This window comes from Saccopteryx bilineata, chromosome 4 (assembly GCF_036850765.1).
Source record: "Saccopteryx bilineata isolate mSacBil1 chromosome 4, mSacBil1_pri_phased_curated, whole genome shotgun sequence".
NCBI lineage: Eukaryota > Metazoa > Chordata > Mammalia > Chiroptera > Emballonuridae > Saccopteryx > Saccopteryx bilineata.
The window spans coordinates 68,765,023-68,791,276 of NC_089493.1; the positions used below are offsets into that span (position 1 = coordinate 68,765,023).

Sequence of the window (26,254 nt, forward strand, 5' to 3'; positions counted from 1 at the left end):
TAGTGTACGAGTCAATGAACTAAATTGTGGATGGAAATCAAGTTTTGACTCTGAATGTCCTCATTCTTAGAATAAAGCAAATTTTTTCCAGTTCTAGAACTTAACCCTTTTTCTTGTCATGAGTAAACAGAAGTCATTTCAAAGGCATACTGGATGACTCAAGTTGAAAAATTACACAAAACAAGTCCTAAATGACTAAAGAAGGGTGACGAGGTTGATGCTTTAAAGGGGATTTAATAGACACTTTGTATTTCAGGGTCTTCTTCACATGCATTGTAAAAAGCTTCTCTATTCTAAATTTTCAGGATTTCAGCTCATTCGCTAGGTCTAAGGTTGTCAGATTTGGCAACTAAAAATACAGGACAACCAATTAAATTTGAATTTCAAATAAACAAAATAATTTTAATTATTGATTATCTGTAATTTAATTGTTGCTTATCTGAAATTCAGATTTAACTGTATTTTAGCTGGCAGCCCTAACTAGATGGTATTTTACAAGGAACTAGGTACAGAATATCTGGAACATTATTTCTCATATGGGGTTTCACTATGGCCTAAACCAATGCAAAAAATTAGACACTTAGATCTTTTGGGAATATTTACTAAGAGCCCTCAACTTCCTGATACTAATATATTCAATAAATATCCCTGAACCATCATTTCTCTTCTCTTTCGGATTTTTCTCTAGATGGTTTTCCTGCTCTCCTACTGTCTGATGACTCCTTCTCAGTTTACTAGCACCTGGACACATACCACAATACCAGCATCAAGCTTCTCCTGAACATGTATGGTCATTGCCTGTACTCCCGTCTACACCTCTGCATTTGGAAAGCTAATGTGGTCATGCATCCCTCCTGAGGAGGATGAGGAAGGCCCTGTCTCCTGCTGGGGTTCCCTGCTTCCCTGGCCACAAGCATCCGAGTACTGGGACTGCACCATCCTCTTGTTCTGGTTAGTAAAAATGGAGTAGAGTTGTTCATGGAAACTGTTGTGGGTCTCCAGGCTTGTGGGTCTCCAGGCTTAGATAAAAGTCCTGGGTAGGACCCTGGGACTTTATCAAATCTTAGGAGGGTCTAGACCAGGAAATTCTCCAGACAGGTAGGGGACCCTCTCAACAGGCACTGTCCCCCTGTTCCTTCCACCACCCCACAGGGGAATGCTCACAGTGCTAGTCTCCTCCCCCTCCCCTCTTTCTGTTCCATTCCAGGGCCCTTTCTTTTTTACTATACAGTGACTAGACCCCTCAGATTCACCAAATCCCACTGTAGCCAAAGGGGCAGAGCACAGGGTCATGCTGGGAACTGAGCCGTGCTGCCTGTGGCAGGGGTGTGCAGAAGCCAGCAGAGCAGCTCCGGAAGCACTGCAGGCTGACGCTAGGAAGAGCGGTCTTCCGGGGACAGGATGTAGCAGCTCCAGGGAAAGGCAGCTTGCTTTGGTTGTTGATGGGATCCCAAGAAATGCTGCCACAGAGCTGAGGCAGTGAGCACACACTGTGGGTGAGGCTAAGCCAGACCATCTTCTATAACCTGACTCCTTCAGAAGGGCTCTGTGGCCAACACCAGACTGGAGGGGCCCACTCTGCTCCTTTTCTCAGCTCTGGCAACGTCCATTCAGGAACAGGAAGTCTGTCTCTAGGAATGGCCACTCTGCTTTCTCTGTGTAGCCATGGCCCCAGTAACAGGCAACAGCAAGGTTGGGACAGGAATGGGCTGAGGTTCCTGCTAATAGGCAACAGTGATGATGGCTGAACAAAGCAGCTGTCATGCCTCTGCCCCCACTGCCTCTCCTCTCCTCTAGGGCTTGGCTAGCCCACAGCGGGGATCACTGGCTCTTCATGTCTTGGCCTGCCCCACTCTGTGCTGCTTAGTTATTAGCACACTCTCCCCCATCACCCCCCAGGCCAGCAGCTGTTACACTTACAGAAAAGCCAGAGCATCAGATCGAAAGATGAGTGACAGAGCTTTGTCTTTTCACTCGCTCATTGTGCCATTCCTGTCACTGTACCCTGTGAGTCAGCTCACCTGGTTGTCGATCTTGATTTCCGTCAAAGTGTCATTTTCTCTCAGTGCCTCCACCAGGGCCAGGATCCCAGTTCCAGTTATAAAATTGGATTCTATGTTTAGACTTTTCAAGGTCTTGTTTACTTTCAGCATATCTGCAAAAGCCTTATTTGCAAAAAAGAAATAACAGTTAGGGTTTCTAAAAATTTATTTCCTGAACTCCCCACACCCAAATTAAATACATATTTTTACAGTACTTAAAATTTTAGTTAAATCATACTTTCACCTCCAAGTAACAAAGATAGTAATTTAAAACTCAAAATAATCATTTAGTTCAGCAGCCCAGACTCATGAATTTCACATATCTGCAAAACTAAAGAAAAAAAAGAAGGATATTGATGTAAGATTACTAACTTTGTTAAGTAAGGACATTAAAACAACAACACTGCCATCTGTTATCATTATCAATTTTTTTTGAGAAAAGATTTTTTTTAACATTAAGAAATATGAACAAAGGATATAATTTCAGAATTGTTTTATTCTGTCCCTTCTAGTATGAATGGATTAAAAAAAACAAAAGAAAAAATCTTTACCACTGACTACCTCAGAGGTACTACTGATTTAGTCCTATTATTTCAGGCCATCCAGAAATCTGAATTCTACACATAACCTGGGAACAAAGTCATCACTCAGAGTGGCACACCCACTGGAGACTCCTAGCTCAAGCCTGCAGACAGCACACAGGTATCTGCTTGCTCCCTTTGCTCCCCAAATTTTTCACTTCATGAAGAAAAGGTATCATTTTTAAGCAACTGGAACTCTCATAGTGCAAGAAAACAAAAAATATGGCCATTATCCTAAAGAATTGCTAAAATACATAAAAGCAGAGACTTGGGGAGAAATCAGCACAGAGCTGCCTGAGATGCCAGAGGAAAGTCCCGCCTGGGTCAGGTCATGAAAGAACTGCCTCAGGAACAGATGGAGCAACCAGAGCAGGCGAAGGGCAGGTGGAGAGCAGGTGGAGAGCACACCACCACTTCCTGGGGCTTCCCGAAAAAGAGCACCTGCCGGCACAACTATCAGTGAAAAATCTCCCAGGAAGAGGCTCCAGTGAGGACGCAAGGACCTCAGAGAAGCAGTGTGGAAACTGAGGCAGTGCAGACCACCACCAGACACAGTGCGGGTGAAAGGAGGGGAGAAGCAGCCATTGCCCAGGAACGAAATACAGTAAAATCTACTCTCGCAGAGTGCGGCCCTCCTAACTGCAGCAGTTGGGGGTGACCCCAGCGGCCTGTCAGCTCCTCACACACTCGCGACAGAGAAGGTTGCTAGTCAATTCACCTTCCTGCTTACAAAAGCATTCATTCATTCATTCATTCATTCATTCATTCACTCATTTAAAAAAAGACTATTTATTGGTCTTCTACTATGTTCCAGTAGTAAAGGAAACAAAAATTCCTATCGTAGGGAGCTTATATTTGAGCAGAAGGGCAGAAGCAATAATAAATAAAATACATAGCCTGAACTGTGATGGATCAGAACTACACAATGTCAGAGAAAATGATCCTGGTTTATACAAATAAATCAAGCTTGTTCTCCACTAAGAAATATCAGTGGGCAATAAGCAATTACCAGACATGTTAGGAAAACCGACATCATGAAAGAGAGAAGTGTCATGAGATAGTAATGTTAAGAAATGTTAAGCCTGACCATGTGGTGGTACAGTGGATGGAGTGTCGGCCTACGATGCAGAGGACCCAAGTTTGAAACCCCTAGGTCACCAGTTTGAGCGCAGGCTCAACAGCTTGAGTGCGGGGTCATTGGCTTGAGTGTAGGATCACAGACATGACCCCACGATCACTGGCTTGAGCCTAAAGGTTGCTGGCTTGAGCAAGGGGTCACTTGCTCTGCTGTAGTTCCCTGGTCAAGGCACAGATGAGAAAGTAATCAATGAACAACTAAGGTGCCACAACAAAGACACGATGCTTCTCATCTCTCTCCTTTCCTGTCTGTCTGTCCCTATCTGTCCCTCTTTCTGTCTCTCTCTGTAAAAGAAATGTTAAGAGGTCAGCATTCATTCAGTTGGATAAGGACAACAACAAAAAAGAAAAAGGAATAAACTGTAAAATAATAAGAAAAAATTTCCTGGAGTTGAAGAAAGCTATAAGTCTTTATGGGAAATAACCCACTGAGGCTCAGAGGAATGAATGAAAAGGATCATAAGTGGGCATATATGTACAAGTGAAACTTCAGAACTCCAAGAGAAGAGAGTCCTCAAACTTTCCAGCACGAAAAAATAAGTTACATGGAAAGAAGAATCAGATAAACATTAGTCACTCAATTTCAAGGCCCTTGGGAACAGACATATATTTATATATCCTGATAATTGTAAATGCTAGTGCTAAGTTTTAACTTTTGGAGTCAATTTATATACATAACATAAAACATAAGGACATAGAATGTATAAAGTTCAAACATGTGAAAATAATAGAATAACTACAATTTGGTGACAGAAGAGGAAGGAAGGATGGAAGGCAGAGTAAGTTCAGAAATGCTCTCATCTATTATAATGAAGGATCAAAAATTATCTCCATTTAAAAATAAAAATGTGCCCTGGCTGGATAGCTCGGTTGGTTAGAACATTGTCCCGAAGCACAGAGGTTGCCAGTTCAACCTCCAGTCAAGGTAGAGACAGGAACATCTGTTCCTGTCTCTCTTCTGCTCTCTCCCTTTCTCTCTCTAAAATCAATAAAATATTAAAAAATAAAAATGTGGGCCTAGACAGTGACTCACTGGATTGAGTGTTGGCCCAGCATATGGATGTTCCAGGTTCAATTCCTGGTCAGGGCACACAGGAGAAGTGACCATCTGCTTCTCTCTTTTTTTTTTAAACAAATGTGTGTATGTAACACATGTAAACTCTAAAGCATTATTGTGTGCATACATACTCATGGTTTTTACATTTTTAAAAATTTATTTATTTGTTTATTTATTTATTTACAGGGACAGAGAGAGAGTCAGATAGAGGGATAGATAGGGACAGACAGACAGGAACGGAGAGAGATGAGAAGCATCAATCATCAGTTTTTCGTTGCGACACTTTAGTTGTTCATTGATTGCTTTCTCATATGTGCCATGACCGTGGGCCTTCAGCAGACTGAGCAGCCCCCTGCTTGAGCCAGTGACCTTGGGTCCATGCTAGTGAGCTTTATGCTCAAGCCAGATGAGCCTGCGCTCAAGCTGGCAACCCCGGGGGTCTCGAACCTGGGTCCTTCCACATCCCAGTCTGACGCTCTATCCACTGCGCCACCGCCTGGTCAGGCACCATCTGCTTCTCCCCCTCTCCCTCTCCCCCTTCTCTCTCTCTTCCCCTCTCACAGCCAGTGGCTCGATTGATTCCAGCATGGCCCTGGGCACTGAGGATAGCTCCTGTTGGAGTGCATCAGCCTCAGGCACTAAAAATACTGTAGCTCGGTACTCTAGCATTGGCGGATGGGGTTGCCCTGTGGATCCTGGTCCAGGCACATGCTGGAATCTGCCTCACTATCTCCCTTCTCTTACCTAAAACAAACAAACAAACAAATAAATAAAATATAAAAAAATAAAAGTGTCTGTATATTATTGTGTTTCTACTTTGCATATTAGAATGACCCAGAAGCCTTAAAAGCCATACCAAGGCTTGGGCCCCACCCAGATGAATTAAATCAGAATCCGGTGACCTGGACAGCTGCATTGTTGAAAAGCTCTCCAGGTGACTAATATTCAGCCAGGATTGACAGACACGTTAATTAAAGTCATAAAGACAACTAGAAGAATGAAAAAGTAATAGTGATTGCTCTGGGGTCTGGGGAATAGAACAAGGAACTCCTAATACTATTTAAATTGTTTTTTATGGAGGAAAAAGCAGGAAGAAGGAAGAGGAGAAGGCCTCCAACCTGGGGTTTTTCCGGCTCCGCACTGCTGACATTTGAGGCAGGGAACTCTTTATTGTGGGGGGTTGTCTTGTGTATTGTAGTAGGTTTAGCAGTCTCTGAGACCCACTAAAGGCCAACAGTACCCCTCCTGGTAATGACAACCAAAAATACCTCCAGACACTGCCCTGAGTTGAGAACCACTAGACTAGAATAATCCTGTGTATTAGTCAAGTGGTTGCTTGAACTACAAATAAAGTTCAAAGATTTGTACTGACATTATTGTATACCATGTAAATTAAAGTAAAGGCCTTTATTCAGCGTTAGGTCTTTAATAGAATTAAACGTACACATTTTAATTAGAACACCAGAAGGGGATGCATCAGGCCTTACCTTATGGAGGCTTCCAGCTTTGGGATTTACTTTCATTATTAGAATAACAAAATGTCAGAGCAATTACACCCTTATAGAAAGCTGCAGGATCTCCTGGCAAGCAGCCAGACCTTGCCAATTTCTTTTAAACTTGAGAAAACACTTTCCTCAGACTGGGCAAAACAGGGGAGTCCCAGCCAAACATAACCCTGGGCTGGAGGCCCAGGTTCATTTCAGTTCAGCAAATATTTGAGCAATTTATTATATGTGCTGGGGATGATAACATTGGTAAAACAAAGACTACATTTCTTCAATGTTATAGACATACGTAGAGTAAAAGTACACTTTTAAAGAGAAGGTTTTGCTTTTTGTACTTCACAGTGCTGTATGAAAATGCAGTTTTCTGCACTAAGTCTGTGTCATCCAAACGGTAGCCACCAGACACATGCGGCTATGGAGCCCTTGAAAAATGGCTGGTCTGAACTGAGACCTGAGACATGCTGTAAATGAAAAACACACGCTGGATTTCAGAGATATACAGGAAAAACAATAAGGTAAAAATACATCGTTATATTTTCAATGATGATATTTTGAATATGTTGGTTTACAGAAAGTACGTTAGCAATATTAAAATTAAGTTCACCTATTTCTGGCCCTGGCGTTTGACTCAGCGGTAGAACGTCGGCCCAGTGTGTGGAAGTCCCAGGTTTGACTCCAGTCAGGGAACACAGATGATGCGACCATCTGCTTCTCGACCCTTCCCCCTCTCCTTTCTCTCTTTATCTCTCTCTTCCTTCCTGCAGCCATAGTTCCATTGGAGCAAATTGGCCCTGGGTGCTGAGGATGGCTCCAAGGCCTTGTCTCAGGTGCTAAAATAGCTCAGTTGCCCAGCAACAGAGCGTAGGCCCCACATGGGCACAGCATGCTCGGTAGGGGGCTTGCCAGGTGGATTCTGGTAGGGCACATGTGACAGTCTGTCTCTCTGCCTCCTTGCTTCTTACTTAAGAAAAAAATGTTGGCCTGACCAGGCGGTGGCGCAGTGGATAGAGCATCGGACTGGGATGCAGAGGACCCAGGTTTGAGACCCCAAGGTCGTCAGCTTGAGCGCGGGCTCATCTGGTTTGAGCAAAGCTCACCAGCTTGGACCCAAGGTCGCGGGCTCGAGCAAGGGGTTACTCGGTCTGCTGAAGGCCCACGGTCAAGGCACATATGAGAAAGCAATCAATGAACAACTAAGGTATCGCATCGGAAAACTAATGATTGATGCTTCTCATCTCTTTCCATTCCTGTCTGTCTGTCCCTGTCTATCCCTCTCTGACTCTCTCTCTGTCTCTGTAAAAAAAAAAGAAAGAAAAAAGAAATGTTTATCTATTTTTTTATTGTTTTTTTAATATATATTTTTATTTATTGATTTTAGTGAGAGAGAAAGGAGGGGAGAGAGAGAGAGAGAGACAGGAACATAGATCTGTTCCTGTGTGTGCCCTGACCAGGGATCAAACCAGCAACCTCTGTGCTTTGGGCCGATGCTCCAACCAACTGAGCTATCTGGCCAGGGCTTTTTCTTTTTTCTTTTTATTGTTTTTTAATGTGGCTACTAGAAAATTTTAAATTATACATGTAGCTTACACTTATGGCAGTCATTTTATTTCCATTGGACAATGCTATACTAAACTCTTGATTTTTCTGGGGCATTGTTGTTAATAATAAAGCATTTTTTTTACATGCATTTGGGCCTTTACAGTGATGGCAAGTTTTTTTCTGTGTGTGTGACAGCGACAGAGTGAGAGAGAGACAGAGATGGGGACAGACAGATAGGAAGGGAGAGAGACGAGAATCATCAAGTCTTTATTGTGGCACCTTCATTGTTCATTGATTGCTTTCTCATATGTGCCTTGAGCAGGGGGCTACAACAGAGCAAGTGACTCCTTGCTCAAGCCAGTGACCTTGCAACTCAAGCCAGCAACCATGGGGTCATGTCTGTGATCCTACACACAAGCCTGCAACCCTATGTTCAAGCTGGTGAGTCCACACTCAAGCCAGATGAGCCCACGCTCAAGCCGGCGACCTTGGGGTTTCGAACCTGGGTCCTCTGTGTCTCAGTCCAACGCTCTATCCACTGCACCATCACCTGGTCAGGCTATTAATATTCACTTCCATATATGTGGTTATATATAAGTACTTGGCACATGGTGAACAAAACTTGATTATAGAGCACTTAAATTCACGTTGTGCCTTGAGCACATGCCATGTTATCTTAGTTAAGTTACTCAACTGCCTGAGCCTCAGTTGCCTCATCTGTAAAATGGGGCTAAAGCAATCTCACATACATATAATTTGTGTACATTCACAATGAATGTTTACATAGAAAAGTGGCTTGAAGCTCTTTGCTTTAATGCTGATTTTTACTTCTCAACAGTGAGGTATTCAACCATAAACACAGTCTGAAGCTCTCTGTTGCCTGTGGGATAATGAATCAAATTTCAACTTACAGAAAAGTCTTTTCCTGACTGTGGCATAGCTGAAAGGGGAATCATCTGGGGGCATCCAGGTGAGAGCTGGGCCATCCTGGCATACAGCCAAAAGAGGCTTTTCTCTTCACACCATGAGGGACAGCAATTCTTCCTCACAAATGGATGGTAGGCTTGCTGCACAGTATGCAACACAGTATGCAACATTGATTCAACACATAGTTGTTGTATTGAAAAGAGTATCCAAGAGATTATTATATTTGGAATTTATTTAGTTCACTTAGAAAGTTATCTATTTGACCTAGAGTAGGTTAAATTATTTTCTAGTAGTGTTGACAATAGATTATAAACTATTCCCATCCCTGCCATCTTACTCTAAATAATATATGAGAGTGACAAATCATTTATTTATTTTTGTTGTTGTTGTTGTTGTATTTTTCTGAAGTTGGAAATGGGAAGGCAGTCAGACAGACTCCCGCATGCGCCTGACCAGGATCCACCTGGCATGCCCACCAGGGGGTGATGCTCTGCCCATCTGGGGCATCGCTCTGCCGCAATCAGAGCCATTCTAGCACCTGAGGCAGAAGCCACAGAGCCATCCTCAGTGCCCGGGCAAACTCTGCTCCAATGGAGCCCTGGCTGCAGGAGGGGAAGAGAGAGACAGAGAGGAAGGAGAGGGGGAGGGGTGGAGAAGCAGATGGGCACTTCTGCTGTGTGCCCTGGCCGGGAATTGAACCCAGGACTCCCGCACGCCAGGCCGACGCTCTACCACTGAGCCAACTGGCCAGGGCCAAATCATTTCTTTAGTCATCCTTTTAGTCACTTACATACAAAATGCATTGTGCATATTTTTGCTTAATTGAAAACAATTCTACTAAAAGGCAAATATTATACAAAATCATACACAGATAATCAATTCTGTAGCTTAGTCCCTCTTTTACATGAGTACTTATGTGATCATGGAAATAGTCTCTATTGCTGAAAGGTTGGAGGGTATACTCATTCATTTAACAAGAGTTTTTCTTTTTTTTTTATTTAGAAAATTAATTTTAACAGGGTAACATTGATCAATAAATGTACATAGATTTCAGGCAAAGATCACTCAATCATTTGAATAGTCAGTTATATTGTATATCCATCACCTAAAGTCAAGTCATTTTCCATCACCTGATATTTGTCCCTCTTTACATCCTTCTCCCAACCCCCTCTCCCTTACATCTCCTCCCTCTGCTAACCACTGCACACTTATCTGTGTCCCTGAGTCTCAGCTTTGTATCCCTAACAAGTGCTTTCAAACATCTACCCTGTACCAGCAACATAACTTTTTTTTTTTTTTTTTTTTGTATTTTTCTGAAGCTGGAAATGGGGAGAGACAGTCAGACTCCCACATGCGCCCGAACGGGATCCACCCGGCACGCCCACCAGGGGGTGACGCTCTGCCCACCAGGGGGCGATGCTCTGCCCCTCCAGGGCGTTGCTCTGTTGCGATGAGAGCCACTCTAGTGCCTGGGGCAGAGGCCAAGGAGCCATCCCCAGCGCCCGGGCCATCTTTGCTCCAATGGAGCCTCGGCTGCGGGAGAGGAAGAGAGAGACAGAGAGGAAGGAGAGGGGGAGGGGTGGAGAAGCAGATGGGCGCTTCTCCTGTGTGCCCTGGCCAGGAATCTAACCCAGGACTTCTGCATGCCAGGTCGATGCTCTACCACTGAACCAACTGGCCAGGGCAACATAACTTTTATATTGTCTGGGATTATTTTTTTTTAGTGAGATAGAGGGTGGGGGACATACAGAGACAAACAGAGAAGAAGGGAGAGAGATAAGAAGCATCAATTCTTCATTGCAGCACCGTAGCTGTTCATTGATTACTTTCTCCTATGTGCTTTGACCAGGGACTAGGGGAGTACTCCAGCCAAACCAGTGACCCCTTACTCAAGCCAGTGACCTTGGGCTTAAGCAAGCAACTGTAGGGTCATGTCTATGACCCCACACTCAAGCAGGAGACTCTGTGCTCAAGCTGGCAACCTCAGGGTTTTGAACCTGGGTCCTCAGCATTCTAGGTGGACGCTCTATCTACTATGCCACTGCCTGGTTAGGCTCCTATTGTCTGTTTTTTGTTTTGTTTTTTTGTATTTTCTGTAGTTGGAAACAGGGAGGCAGTCAGACAGACTCCCACATGCGCCCGATCAGGATCCACCCGGAATGCCCACCAGGAGGCGATGCTCTGCCCATCTGGGGCGTTGCTCTGTTGCGACCAGAGCCATTCTAGCGCCTGAGGCAGAGGCCATGGAGCCATCCTCAGTGCCCGGGCCAACTCTGCTCCAATGGAGCCTTGGCTGCGGGAGGGGAAGAGAGAGACAGAGAGGAAGGAGAGGGGGAGGGGTAAAGCAGATGGGCGCTTCTCCTATGTGCCCTGGCCGGTAATCGAACCCGGGACTCCTGCATGCCAGGCCGACGCTCTACCACTGAGCCAACTGGCCAGGGCCTTATTGTCTGTTTTTTAATTTTTATTTTATTTATTCATTTTAGAGAGGAGAGAGAGAGAGAGAGAGAGAGACAGGGGGGAGGAGCTGGAAGCATCAACTCCCATATGTGCCTTGACCAGGCAAGCCCAGGGTTTTGAACCGGCGACCTCAGCATTTCCAGGTCGACGCTCTATCCACTGCGCCACCACAGGTCAGGCCCTTATTGTCTGTTTTTAATGGTATTTTATATCTTCCAAAAGACTATGCTACTTTAAATCACACCAAGTAATACAAACTTTTGTTTTTCTAGCTAGATTCAAGGGCTGAGCATTAGATGCTGTAGAACCACAGAGTGATGATTCTCAGATCCTTGAATACTAATACATTTTAGCAAAAGTCTGATAGTGAGGCATTGAGTGTAAACACAGCATAGCTTGTTGGTTAAGCATGCTGGCTATGGAACCAGAAAGACCTGGTGGTGAATCCTGACTCTATTGCCTACTGGCTGTGCCACCTTGGAAAAGTTAATTGACCTCTCTGAGCCTCAGATTGCCCATTTGTTAAAGTAGGAACTAATAATAATACATACCTCATAGTAATACAGTGAGGATTAGGTGAGATGATGTGTGAAAAGCAGAGAGATCAGTGCTGGAATTTACTAATTGCTCAAGAAATGTTAGCTACTAATAGGAGGAATAACGCTGATGATGGTGATGGTAGTAGTATTTAATTGGGTTAAGGGGCTTCCTTATCTAGCTGAATTATCTAATTCATAGATAGGAACAGGAAAATAAAGCATAGAAGGAACAGACCTTTGATTTTTAATTTGTTTCCATATTCTAGTTAATAATGTCAAACAAAAAACATTTCAAGATTTAGATGTTAAAATATTTTTGAAACACAATCCATTTTCAAGATTAAAATGAAATATACTTTAATATATTTATATGTGCCAAGTTCCTGTAGGATTTGGGGTTTTATAATATCCACTGATTGTGACAGAATGTTAATGTAGATGCAAAAGTTTCAGAAAATTTGTACTAAACCCAAAACAAAAATCCAAAATTTATTTGGCTAAATGCCTAACCTTATCCTGTTTCTTTCTACTAAAAGTGTATTGCTAACACAAATTCTACCTAATTCAAAGTGCTTGGCGACTGGATTCTGTTTCATCGCCTCTTTATAACTAATTTTATTACCTGTGTAGAAAATAAATTTACCAGATCTAAAAATTATTAATCAAACAATTTAATTATGAACTTAATTGTTTCCTGTTAGAATTCTAAGAATTCTACTCACAATTGCCACAGGGTCATTGCTGCGGGTTGCAGCCAGACTGAACTTCTTGACATGGGTGTTGGTCTCCAGAGCCTTTGCAAATTCCTTCAGGGTTGGAATTGGAATGTTCTAAGATGGGGAAGATACAGACAAGTTGACAAGACAATCAGTAGCACCCTTACCCCAAGCTAAGGATCCATAGCTTTTAAATACTTTATATATCTAGGTGACTAGTTGTATGCTATTCCCTCTAAAACAGTTATCACCCATCCTCCAGCAACCAAGCCATCCCTAGCCAACAGCAACAGTTAGTGTCTGATAAAGGAATGCACCCCAACCAAGAAATGATGCACATACCACGTTCCCCTTTTCTCTTTCATTCTCTATGTTCTAATTGGACTCATCGACTTGCTATTCTTTTAATATATTATGGTCTTACCTCCATACCCTTGGATTTGCTTTTTCCCTTTCCTTTGAAATTCCTTTATCCTATCTGTGATTAATTCTACTCTTCTTGTAAGACCCAGCTATATATTATTTCCTCTGTTTATTGGCTTTCATAGGCAGTATCAGCGTTTTCCTTACTTGCATTTCTGTAAAAATGGGGGCTTACCACATTGTGTTTTAATGATTTGTTTAGTGGTTTTCTCCTAATAATAAGTTCCTCAGAATAGACAAAATGAATCTACTCCCTATTCCACAGTACTTAGCACAGTACTGACCACTGGGGAGAGAGACAATATGGGGTGCGGCTAGCGGTTGACGTGAGTCCTACAAGTACTATAGACTTTAAGTGCCACTAAGGATTAAATGAGATCATAAATTTCAAGTATTTAGCAAACAGTCTGGTATACTGTTTGCTAAAAAGTCAGTTAGTACTAAATACTAGAAATTGGCCCAACAAGAATGAACAAAACAGATATCAGGCAATGCTCTCTCTCTCTCTCTCTTTCTCTCTCTCTCTCTCTCTCTCTCACACACACACACACACACACACACACTACATGCACACACTTCTCAATTTGCAAGAGATATGACCTATTGCCAAATAAAACAAAGTGGAAATGATAATGTGCGACGTCAGAGAATAAGTCATAAAACGCAGTGTGGCTTCCTGCCTGTTCTTCTTTTCTTGGATCCCTCACTTTGTGGGATGCCAGCTGTCATGATATGAGGACACGAAGGCAGCCTTATGAAAAGGACCTTGTAATAAGAAATTGAGGCTTCCACCTGACCATGTAGTGGTGCAGTAGATAAGAATATTGGCCTGGCACTCTGAGGACCCAGGTTCGAAACCCCAAAGGCCCTGGCTTGAATGGGGTTGCTGGCTTGAGCGTGGGATCATAGACATGATCCCATGGTCGCTGGCTTGAGCCCAAAGGTCGCTGGTTTGAAGCCCAATGTTGCTGGCTTGAGCTCAATGTCGCTGGCTTGAGCAAGGGTCATTGGCTCAGCTGGAGGCCCCCTGGTCCGGTCAGGGGATATGAGAAGCAATCAATGAACAAATAAGGTGCTGTGACTATGAGTTGATGCTTCTCGTCTCTCTCCCTTCCTATCTCTGTCCCTATCTCTCCCTCTCTCTCTAAAAAAATAAATAAATAAATAAATAAATAAATAAATAAATAAATAGAAACTAGGTAAAATAATAATTGTTCATCTCTTAATCCTATAAATTTTTAAATAATTTGCTATTTAGCAATAGATAACCAGTACTCTGTGTTTAATATACCTACTGTTATTGTTTTCAAAGAATTCTAGAAATCACTCTTTTTTTTAAGCAAGCGACCTTGGGCTTCAAGCCAGTGACCTTTGGGCTCAAACAGCAACCACTGGTCATATCTATGATCGCACACTCAAGCTAGTGACCCCATACTCAAGCCGGATGAGCCTATGCTCAAGCCGGCAACCTTGGGGTTTTGAATCTGGGTCCTCAGTGTCCCAGGTCAACAGTCTACCCACTGCGTCACTACCTGGTCAGGTGAAATTACTTTTTTATTTAAACTGACGTCTTTTGAATAGGATATCTTGCCTCAAAATCAGTGACTCAAAAGATTTCAGAGAGGTAATCAGTCATCTTCATTAAGTTTCTAAACTCATGATAAATCAAGTGACTGGCAACAATCATAATAAATACCTTAATGTTGTTGAGATTGACTTCTTGGAGGCCAGGATCATTGGCTTTCATCTGCTGCAGACTTACTTCCACATTCGTGGGGTTGGGTGGTTCCTCAAAGATAGGCTTGACCTTTTCACCTTTGACCACATCTGAGACAGAAGAATTAATTAAAAAAAAAAAAGTAAGGCCTCTCCTGTCAAAATCAGCAAAGATTTCCCCCCAAATCACCTTTCTTTCTTATGTTCTGATTCTAATAGTATTCTATTATCAACAACAGTAAGTGTATTCTTAACTGAGCAAGCATTGGAACAGTATGGCTCTGAGTTACAGTTTCAAAGGTTGATGTTTTTCAACCACAATGAGAAGAAGTCTCAGTGGCTGACTGCATGAAGCCCAAATTTCAGGAGATCTTAGAGCAAATTCAAACCTAAAAAAAAAGAAAAAAAAAAAAAAAAAAAGGAAGAATCTCTTCATTTCCTAAACCTTAATATCTTTCTGGCTTTTTGGCCATACCCTACCCTCCTCTGATTTGCACTGTGTGTTGTTTAGTTCTGAGGAAGGCATGGGAAGACAAAGGAATGGAAATCTTTTAATGAAAGAATTTTCAAAAACATTTAACAGAAAATGTTTGCAAGATATATATATATACATATATATAACATACAAGGAATTAACATTCCAATATATGCAGAGCTCATACAAATCAATAAAACAACCCAATTAAAAATAAACAAGTAGGCCCTGGCCGGTTGGCTCAGCGGTAGAGCGTCGGCCTGGCGTGCGGGGGACCCGGGTTTGATTCCCGGCCAGGGCACATAGGAGAAGCGCCCATTTGCTTCTCCATCCCCCCCCCCCCGCCCACTCCTTCCTCTCTGTCTCTCTCTTCCCCTCTCGCAGCCGAGGCTCCATTGGAGCAAAGATGGCCCGGGCGCTGGGGATGGCTCCTTGGCCTCTGCCCCAGGCGCTAGAGTGGCTCTGGTAGCGGCAGAGCGGCGCCCCGGAGGGGCAGAGCGTCGCCCCTGGTGGGCATGCCGGGTGGATCCCGGTTGGGCACATGCGGGAGTCTGTCTGACTGTCTCTCCCCGTTTCCAGCTTCAGAAAAAAAAAAACAAAAACAAAAAATAAATAAATAAATAAATAAACAAGTAGGCCCTGGCCAGCTGGCTCAGTGGTAGAGCGTCGACCTGGCGTATGGATGTCCTAGGTTTGACTACCAGTCAGGGCACACAGGAGAAGCACCCTTCTGCTTCTCCACCCCTCTCCCTCTTCCCTCTTCTTCCTTTCTTTTCTTTCCTTCTTCCTTTCTTTTCTTTTCTTCTTTCCTTCTTTCCTTCCTTCCTTCCTTCCTTCCTTCGCTTTTCTTTCTTTCTCTCTCTCTCTCTCTCTCTCTCTCTCTCTCTCTCTCTCTCTCTCCCTCACTCCTGCAGCTATGGCTCAACTGGAGCGAGTTGGCCGTGGGTACTAAGGATGGCACCATGGCCTCTGCTTCACGTACAAAGAGAAGCTCAATTGGAGCAAAGAAGGAATGGCTCCAGATGGGCAGAGCATCGCCCCCTGGTGGGCTTGCCAGGTGGATCCCGGTCGGGAAGCATGCAGGAGTCTGTCTCTGCCTCCCCTCATCTCACTGAATTAAAAAAAAAAAAAAAAAAAAGAACAGACTGACCAGGCAGTGGTGCAGTGGATAGAGTGTCTGACTGGGATGCAGACGACCCAGGTTCGAGACCCCGAGGTCGCCAGCTTGAGCGTGGGCTCATCTGGTTTGAGCAAAAGCTCACCGGCTTCAACCCAAGGTCGCTGGCTCGAGAAAGGGGTTACTCAGTCTGCTGAAGCGGTCCAGGCACATATGAGAAAGTAATCAAGGAACAACTGCCCTTGATGCAATGCGCAACGAAATGCGCAACGAAAAACTAATGATTGATGCTTCTCATCTCTCCGTTCCTGTCTGTCTGTCTCTGTCTATCCCTCTCTCTGACTCTCTCTCTGTCTCTGTAAAAAAAAAAAAAAAAGGGCAGTAAAAAAAAGAGAACAAGTAATATTACCAGAAGAATTTCTGTCACCCAACCAATGTAAAAAATAATTAAACTGAAATTTTAAAAAATGAGATACCATTTGATTAGCAAAAAATAGAAAAAAATGAAAGAACATAACATTCAGAGTTGGCAATCATGTGGAAGAAAAGGCATCCTCATATATTGTTGCTGAAAATGTAAACTAGAGCATGCTTTTTTGGAAGAGTAATTTGTCATTACCTATCAACATTTAAAATGTGGTAACTCAAAAAAAAAAATGTGAAAATTCGATGACTCAGCAATTCTACTCGATGACTCAGCAATTCTATTAGACTGGAAGTCTAATTTACAGAAAAAACAGCATTCATACATAAAGATATACATTCAGGAATGTTCACTGATGAATTACTAGTGACAATAAAACATGATAAAATGTACATCAATGTAAAAGTGGTTAAATAAGTTATAGCATCATCACATAATAAGATGTTATATATTCACTAAAAGAATCAGGCAAACCAACATGTGAGAGAAGCATAACTAAAAAAATGTTAATGAAAAATAAAATACTTAAGTAAAAACCTGACAAAATATGTACAAGATGAGTATGAGGAAAACTATAAAACTTTAAAAAAAATGTTTACTTACTGATTTCAGTGAGTGAGGAAGGAAGAAAGAGAGAAAGAGAGAGAGACAGAGACAGATCTGTTCCTGTATGTGCCCTGACCCAGGGATTGAACCAGCAACCTCTGTGCTCTGGGACAATGCTCTAACCAACTGAGCTATCAGGTCAGGGCAAAACTATAAAACTTTTTAAAAAATTAAAGAAGAATAGAGAGATAGTCCATGTTCATAGATAGGAAGACATTATCTACCTATCTATCTATATTTATATATGTATATTTATATTTTTTATATATTTCATATACATAGTTATAAATACATGTATAAAATATATATATTATTTTTAGCGAGAAAAAGAAAGAGAGAGAGAGAAAGAGAGGGAGGGAGATGAGAAGCATCGACTCATAGTTGCAGTACCTTAATTGTTCATTGATTGCTTTCTCATATATGCCTAGACCAGGGAGCTCCAGTTGAGCCAGTGACCCCTTGCTCAAGCGAGTGACCTTTAGGCTCAAGCCAGTAACCACACTGACATGATCCCATATTCAAGCTGGTGACCCTGCATTCAAGCCGGTGACCTCAGTGTTTCGAACCTGAGACTTCAGTGTCCCAGGTCGATGCTCCATCCACTGTGCCACCACCAGTTAGGCAGAAAGACACAATATTGTCAAGATGTCAATTCTTGACCAATTTGACCTCTAGATTCAATGTAATCCAAATCAAAATCCCAGCAAATTATTTTGTAGATATCCACAAACTACTTCTATATAGAGAAACAAAATACCCAGAATTGCCAATACAATACTGTAAGAGAAGAACAAAGTTGGAGGACTGACACTACCCAACTTTAAGACTTATTATAAAGCTACTACAATCCAGACAGTGTGGCATTGGTGAAACAATATACAGATAAACCCGGCTGGATAGCTCGGTTGGTTGGAGTGTCATTACAGAGTACAAAGGTGGCCAGTTTGATTCCCCGGTCAGGGCACATACAGGAGCAGCTCAGTGTTCCTGTCTTTCTCTCTCGCTTTCTCTCTCTCAAAAAAGAAAAAAAAAGAAAAAGAAAAAACAGAAAATACAAATAGATCAGTGGAACAGAATACAGCCCTGAAATAGACCCACATATATATAATCAACTGATCTTTGACAGAGAAGTAAAGGCAATACAATAGAAAAAAGATAGAACTGGACTTCCACATGCAGAAAAAAAAGAATCTAAATGCAGACCTTACACTTTTACAAAAATGAACTCAAAATGGATCACTGACTAAATAAATGTGAAACTATAAAACTCTTAGAAGATAACATAAGCAAAAACCAAGACGACCTTGGATTTGTTGATGAATTTTTTTTTTTTTGTATCTTTCTGAAGTTGGAAACGGGGAGGCAGCCAGACAGACTCCCGCATGCGCCCCACCGGGGTCCACCTGGCATGCCCACCAGGGGGCGATGCTCTGCCCATCTGGAGCGTTGCTCTGCCGCAATCAAAGCCATTCTAGCGCCTGAGGCAGAGGTCACAGAGCCATCCTCAGCGCCAGGGCAAACTCTGCTCCAGTGGAGCCCTGGCTGCTGGAGGGGAAGAGAGAGACAGAGAGGAAGGAGAGGGGGAGGGGCGGAGAAGCAGGTGGGCGCCTCCTGTGTGCCCTGGCCAGGAATCGAACCCGGGACTCCCACACGCCAGGCCGACGCTCTACCACTGAGTCAACCGACCAGGGCTTATTGATGAATTTTTAAGTATAACACCAAAGGCATGATCCATGAAAGAAAGAACTGATAGGCTGGACTTCATTAAAATGAAAAGTTCCTACTCTGTGGAAGATACTGTCAAGAGAATGAGAAGATGAATTACACACTGGGAGAAAATATTTGCAAAGGTCACAACAGATTAAAGGACTGTTGTCCAAAATACACAAAGAACTCCTAAAACTCAGTAAGAAAACAACCTGATTAAAAAATAGGCCAAAGACCTCAGCAGACACCTCATCAAAGAAGATATACAAATGGCAAATAAGCAAACTAAAAGATGCTGTACATCAGATGTCATCAGGGAAATGCAAATTAAAATGAGACACTACTTACTACATACCTATTAGAATGGCCAAAAGCTGGAACAATGACAAAACCAAATGCTGGTGAGGACGTGGAACAGCAGCAACTTTCAGGGAATGCAAAATGGGACAGCCACTTTGGAAGACAGTTTCTTGGTTTCTTACAAAAGTAAACATATTCTTACCATAAGATCCAGCAATCATGCTCCTTGATACTTACTCAAAGGAGATGAAAAGTTATAGCTACACAAAAACCTGCACATGAGTGTTTATAACAGACTTGTTCATAATTGCCAAAGATGCACTCCGGGGTGAATGAATAAACAAACTGTGGTACAGTCAGATGATGGAATACTATTCAGCACTAAAAAGTAATGAGCTATCAAGCCACGAAAAGACACGGAAGAACCTTAAATACATATTAGTAAGTCTGAATATGCTATATATTGTATGATTCTAACTATACGACACTCTAGGAAAGGCAACACTATGGAAACAGAACAAGATCAGTGGCTGCCAGGGGTTATCAGGGAGCAGAGATGAATAGGCAGAGCACAGAGGAATTCTAGGGCACTACAACTTCTCTGTATGATACTATTATAAAGGATATATGTTATGATACATCTGTCCAAACCCACAGCATGTACACCATCAAGAATGGACCCTAGGGGCCCTGGCCAGTTGGCTCAGCGGTAGAGCGTCGGCCTGGTGTGCGGGGGACCCAGGTTCGATTCCCGGCCAGGGCACATAGGAGAAGCGCCCATTTGCTTCTCTACCCCCACCCCCTCCTTCCTCTCTGTCTCTCTCTTCCCCTCCCGCAGCCAAGGCTCCATTGGAGCAAAGATGGCCCGGGCGCTGGGGATGGCTCCTTGGCCTCTGCCCCAGGCGCTAGAGTGGCTCTGGTCACGGCAGAGCGACGCCCTGGAGGGGCAGAGCATCGCCCCTGGTGGGCGTGCCGGGTGGATCCCGGTCGGGTGCATGCGGGAGTCTGTCTGACTGTCTCTCCCCGTTTCCAGCTTCTGGAAAAAAAAAAAAAAGAATGGACCCTAGGGCCAGGCTGGGTAGCTGTTAGTTAGAGTGCCATCCTGACATGCTGAGGGTGCAGGTTTGATCCCCGGTCAGGGCACACACAAGAATCAATCAATGAATGCATAAATCAGCAGAAAAAGAAAATTGATGTTTCTTTCTCTGTCTCTCTCCCTTCCTCTCTCTCTCTGAAAAATCAATTAAAAAATAGTGAGCTCTAATATAAACTATGAACTTTGGGTGATAATGATGTATCTGTCAATGTGGGTAACACATGTACCACTCTGTTGCAGGATATTGATAATGGGGGAGGTCATCTATGTAGAAAGGCAGGGGTGTATAAAATAGCCCTGTAAATCCCTTTCCATTTTATTGTGAACCTAAAACTGCTCTAAAAAATGATGTGGGTTTTTTTAAGTTAATGATATGTATGTGTATGTATGTATAAAAGTCAAGAAGGTTATGCACCCAGACATTTTTTTTTTTTTGTATTTTTCTGAAGTGAGAAGCGGCGAGGCAGAGAGACAGACTCCTGCATGTGCCCGACTGGGATCCACCTGGCAAGTCTGGTAGGGGGCGATGCTCTGCCCATCTGGGGCATTGCTCCATTGCAATCAGAGCCATTCTAGCGCCTGAGGCAGAGGCCATGGAGCCATCCTCAGCACCCAGGTCACCTTTGCTCCCATGGAGCCTTGGCTGGGGTAGAGGAAGAGAGACATAGAGCGAAAGGAGAGGGGGAAGGGTAGAGAAGCAGATGGGTACTTCTCCTTTGTGCCCTGGCCGGGAATGGAACCCAGGACTTCCACACGCTGGGCCGATGCTCTACCACTGAGCTAACTGGCCAGGGCCCTGCACCCAGACTTTTAATAGCAAACATGTCAGAATGTCACCCTCTGACGCTGAAATTAGCAATGATGAACACCTTTCATCTGTATGTATAAGAAACTAGAAAGAAAATAAAAGGAATATTGCCCACTGTCTGGGTAAATTATGCAAAATAAATAATGACTCACAAATTTGCTGCTGAGACTAGAAAGCATCTCTCAAGTTTTCATCAATGAGACTAAAATATAATTAATCTCAGAAAAGCTGTGATCTTTGGTGAATTTTCACAGCACCTAGATCACACTGTACCTAAACCACCTGATTACTAGTCTGTCCCTATCACAGGTAGGTAGTAAGTTCCTCTGGTCGGTGACCATTTTTTACCTTTGCACCTAAGTCTAGAACACCCCCGACACATAGTAGGTGTTTGAAAGGTGACTGAGAGTAAGTGAAAGTCTAATGGACTGACACTTCTCCAGGAAACGCTGACTAGAAGAGAGTGGTCTGGCACTCTCTGCCAGCGAACCCGTCCAGTGTGCCTTTCACGCCGCCTGGGGGAAGTGAGAATTCAAATTCTAATGACATATAACCATTATTGAGATTAAAAAAAAGACACTCAAATAGAGAAAGGAACTTATCTAAGATACTACAGTGGATCAAAAATTCCTTAGAAACATGACACACTGTTTGCATTCTGTGCTGACCATGCAACCTTTCTATCAACAACTTTATCTTTTGACTGAAGGGACCTACCAAGAGAGTGTTTTTTTGGACAAAATAACTGATTGTTACTAGTTACATGGCCAGACAGAGCTCCTATTATCAGCTATTCTATTCTAGTTTGATTGCTCCTACCCCAGTGATTCTTGGAGAACGGACAAAAGCCACCTTCAAAGCCTTCAAGACAGAAGTCTGGATTCACTAAGAGGCGCTGTCCAGGCCTCTCTCCTCCCCCGAGAGGCTCCCAGGTCTCACAGAACCATAGATTCCCCATCAACTTACTTCTCACAGGCCCTTTGCCACCTTTAGTGTTCGGTGTTTCTTCATCAAACTTTGGATTATTGAGCAAATTGTGTACTCCAAGAACAGCTGAAAGCAAAGAAAATCAGTGAATAAACATTAAGTTTGGGGAGGCATGTTAGGATATCCATATTGTTAATTTGCTCCTTGAAAAACAATTCTTTGTATCCTAAAGATAAGTCTCCAGCCCTGGCCGGACAGTTCACTTGGTTAGAGGACCATTCCGAAGTGCAGAGGCTGCCAGTTTGATGCTTGGTCAAGGCACATACAGGAACAGATAAATGGTCCTGCCTCTCCCCCACCCCCTGCCCTTTCCTCTCTCTCTAAAATCAATACAGTAAACATAAAATATATATATATAAGTTTTCAGACCCCCATTCCCTTGCACAGTATGTGGTACATGTATCGTGTTAAATAAGCTCACACACACACACACACACACACACACACACACAAAACCTCCTTCCAAGACCACCAGCAAACTTCATAGATTTCCCCACATCTATACCTGTGACACCATTTAGGATTTGAAGGACAACAGTCTAGATATGGATCCAAATTCTTGAAAATCTGCTGAGACCTCCTAGTTAAGTAGATTAAACTTTTCAGCTTTCTCATCTGTAAAATGTGAGGGTAGGACTGAGTCTAAGGATATTGTAAGATCTAACATCATGGCATGTATTTTTCCAGAGACAAAGAGCAGACCTGTAGTGGCGCAGTGGATAAAGCATCGACCTGGAAATGCTGAGGTCACCGGTTCGAAACCCTGGGCTTGCCTGGTCAAGGCACATATGGGAGTTGATGCTTCCAGCTCCTCCCCCCTTCTCTCTCTCTCTGTCTCTCCTCTCTCTCCCTCTCTCTCTCCTCTCTAAAAATGAAAAAAAAAAAAGAGAGAGAGCAGAAAGATCATGGGTCTCTTTCAATGTAAGCCTCACCAAAATAAGTTGTCCTTTCTTTGTGCATCCCAGGGTGGGAAATAAAAGAGATACCAGCAATGGAAGAGATACCAGCATGCTGAGATTTTGAGCCTCCTGTATTACACGACATTTACACCAGGGGGCAGCATAGAATGTGAGAAACAGTACCGGGGCAGAATGAACACCAGGCAGGCCAAAGCTGCAGCAGCACACCCTGCTTCCCTCACTAACAAAAATACAGGTGAGACATTATCCCAGAACAGATAATCTGTTAACAGGTGGTAAAGGTGCACCTCTGAGGTCCTTGTCAGCTGTACTGTAATCTGCACATTAGAGGAGGGAGGCAGCCAGCACACCACAAGAAAGAGCAAATGTTCAGAGCTAGCAAGACTAGGGGTTCAGAGGGGCAACCAAGAATAGTCAGCTCGAGTTTGAACCCTGTCATGTACTTCTGTGTGACTGGAGAAGTTACTAAATGCCTCTGAGCCTCTGTTTCCCCATTTGTAAAGTAGGGATAATTATTATTTACTAGAAAGATTAAATGACTTCCCATGTATCAGGCACTGTTCTAAGTGCTTTATAAATTCTTGCTCATAAATGAGAAGTTGTCACTATGTTCCTGGCACTGTCTGGGGAGAAGATGCTGTATTTGATAAGCACAGGCCACTGAGACCATCTAAAAAGCCTATCTTGCTTTGGCCCCATACTCACTAATAACTCCTAATTAAAATTTGGCTCTCATTGTCAAGTTTTAATTTTTGTGTTATCTGTTTCCTGTGAGCCTGGCTAGTCAGTTCCCACCGCCTGGCTCCAATCTGACTGCTGCTAGGTGCACCAACAGGATCAAATCTCTAGAGCAGCAGAGCTGACCACTAAACATGTAATGGCAGTGACCCCCATGAAATATGGCCATGGTGAGGGTGCTGTCTTGGAGGTCGACTGCTGATCCCCTGAGGAACCATCTGTCTTCCTGCTCCTGGTCTGCTGGAATAACGTGGGCTGGCAGCCTGACCAGGTGGTGGCACAGTGGACAGAGTGTCAAACTGGGACGCGGAGGACCTGGGTTCAAGACCCCGAGGTTGCCATCTTGAGCACCAGCTCATCTGATTTGAGCAAGGCTCACCAGCTTGAGCCCAAGGTTGCTGGCTTGAGCAAGGGGTCACTCGGTCTGCTGTAGCCCCCTGGTCAGGGCACATACTGGAAGGCAAACAATGAACAACTAGGGTGCCACAACAAGGAATTGATGCTTGTTGTGCTTCTCATCTTTCTCCTTCCTGTCTGTCCCTATCTGTCCCTCTCTCTGTCTCTGTCATATACACACACACACACACACACAAAAAAACAACAACAAACAAAAAAACAAACAAACATGGGCTGGCAGCCCATTCACTGGGGGCTGGCTGCTCCACATCTTCCAGAGAGAGCCATCCTGGAGAAGATGCTCCACCCACCCTACTGGGGCTCGCTCTGAGTGCTGAGGGAACATTGCTGAGGGAGGGAGGCTAAGTACAATGAACAAGAGAGTTTTCTTTTGGGATTATCCCCCTGGTTTTGCTGCATGAATTTCAGGAACTAGTACCTGATAGATAAAATGGCTACTCAGCCACCATTTTAAGAACAATGCAGGCCTGAAGGAGGAAGAAAGACTTCTTACTCAGTAATCTGGCTCAGACCTTGCAGCTGGATGTGATAGGGACTGTTCAGTCAGATGCAGCAACATCAACTGCCTTTGCCCAAGGCCCTTTGACTAATCCATATAAACCCTGCCCTAACCCTCCCTCGGGGCTGACACCCTTCGCTGGTCTCAGCCCGCTTGCACCCAGGTGCTTTTTTTTTTTTTTTTTTTTTTAATTTTTTTTTAATTTTTATGAAGCTGGAAACAGGGAGAGACAGTCAGACAGACTCCCGCATGCGCCCGACCGGGATCCACCCGGCACGCCCACCATGGGGCGATGCTCTGCCCCTCCGGGGCGTCGCCATGTTGCGACCAGAGCCACTCTAGCGCCTGAGGCAACGGCCACAGAGCCATCCCCAGCGCCCAGGCCATCTTTGCTCCAATGGAGCCTTGGCTGCGGGAGGGGAAGAGAGAGACAGAGAGGAAAGCGCGGCGGAGGGGTGGAGAAGCAAATGGGCGCTTCTCCTGTGTGCCCTGGCCGGGAATCGAACCCGGGTCCTCCGCACGCTAGGCCGACGCTCTACCGCTGAACACCCAGGTGCTTTTAAAATAAATTTTCCTTTTGGAACACACTAGCCTCATGTTTTCAGTTCAGCCGTGGATTCTGCCTTTCAGTACCTTTCAAACGATGGGTATTTATCTCTTTCTTCCTTCTTAGGTACTTCCTGGGAATTAAAGCCCAGCCCTGCATTCTCCCTTTGGGCAATGTCAGTACAGATCAGGAGGCAACCTTCTAGAGCAGTGGTCCCCAACCTTTTTTAGGCCACGGACCAATTTAATGTCAGAAAATATTTTCACTGACCGGCCTTTAGGGTGGGACAGATAAATGTATCAAGTGACTGAGACAAGCATCAAGAGTGAGTCTTAGACGGATGTAACAGAGGGAATCTGGTCATTAAAAAAAAATAAAACATCGTTCAGACTTAAATATAAATAAAATGGAAATAATGTAAGTTCTTTATTCTTTCTCTGTGGACCAGTACCAAATGGCCCACGGTCTGGTACCGGTCTGCGGCCCAGGGGTTGGGGACCACTGCTCTAGAGGAACCGTAACCATAACATGATCCATCCACAGCAACCACAGCACTAAGAAAACTGGTCACTGCTAAACACCTTCCTAACTGCGTGGCACAGGTGCCTCGACTGCTGCAGTGCCTTCTGAGAGGGGTTCAGTTATACAAACTTAGTACTGACCACTGGGATCACAGAGGAATAAAAATGTAGCTAGAATGGTTTATATGCTGTTAGAATATGGCATAGCTAGTTCTCCTGGGAGGAAGGAGATTATAACAATGTCTTCCAATGGAATAAAAATGGGAGAATTCTTGCTAAAGCCTTGGGCTGTTTTTTTAAATTTTTTATTATTTTATTATTTTTTAGTGAGAGGAGGGGAGGCAGAGAGACAGATTCATTCATGTGCCCTAACCAGGATCCACCCAGCAAGCCCACTAGAGGATGATGCTCCATTGCTCAGCAATGAGCCATTTTTTTTTATTTTTTGTG

General features: G+C 43.7%; 1 protein-coding gene across 7 annotated transcripts in view; it reads right to left on the reverse strand.

The window, feature by feature from the left end:
• The window catches only part of TMOD2 (tropomodulin 2), a 60,009-nt gene that overhangs the window by 8,236 nt on the left and 25,519 nt on the right, over positions 1-26,254 (reverse strand). For all 7 annotated transcript variants that reach the window (XM_066276328.1, XM_066276326.1, XM_066276331.1 and 4 more), the window contains exons 5-8: positions 22,142-22,228; positions 14,623-14,753; positions 12,510-12,617; positions 2,022-2,165 (exon numbers count right to left, since the gene is read on the reverse strand). In XM_066276328.1, coding sequence (XP_066132425.1) covers positions 2,022-2,165; positions 12,510-12,617; positions 14,623-14,753; positions 22,142-22,228 — 470 coding nt within the window. The remainder of the gene's footprint in view (positions 1-2,021; positions 2,166-12,509; positions 12,618-14,622; positions 14,754-22,141; positions 22,229-26,254) is intronic.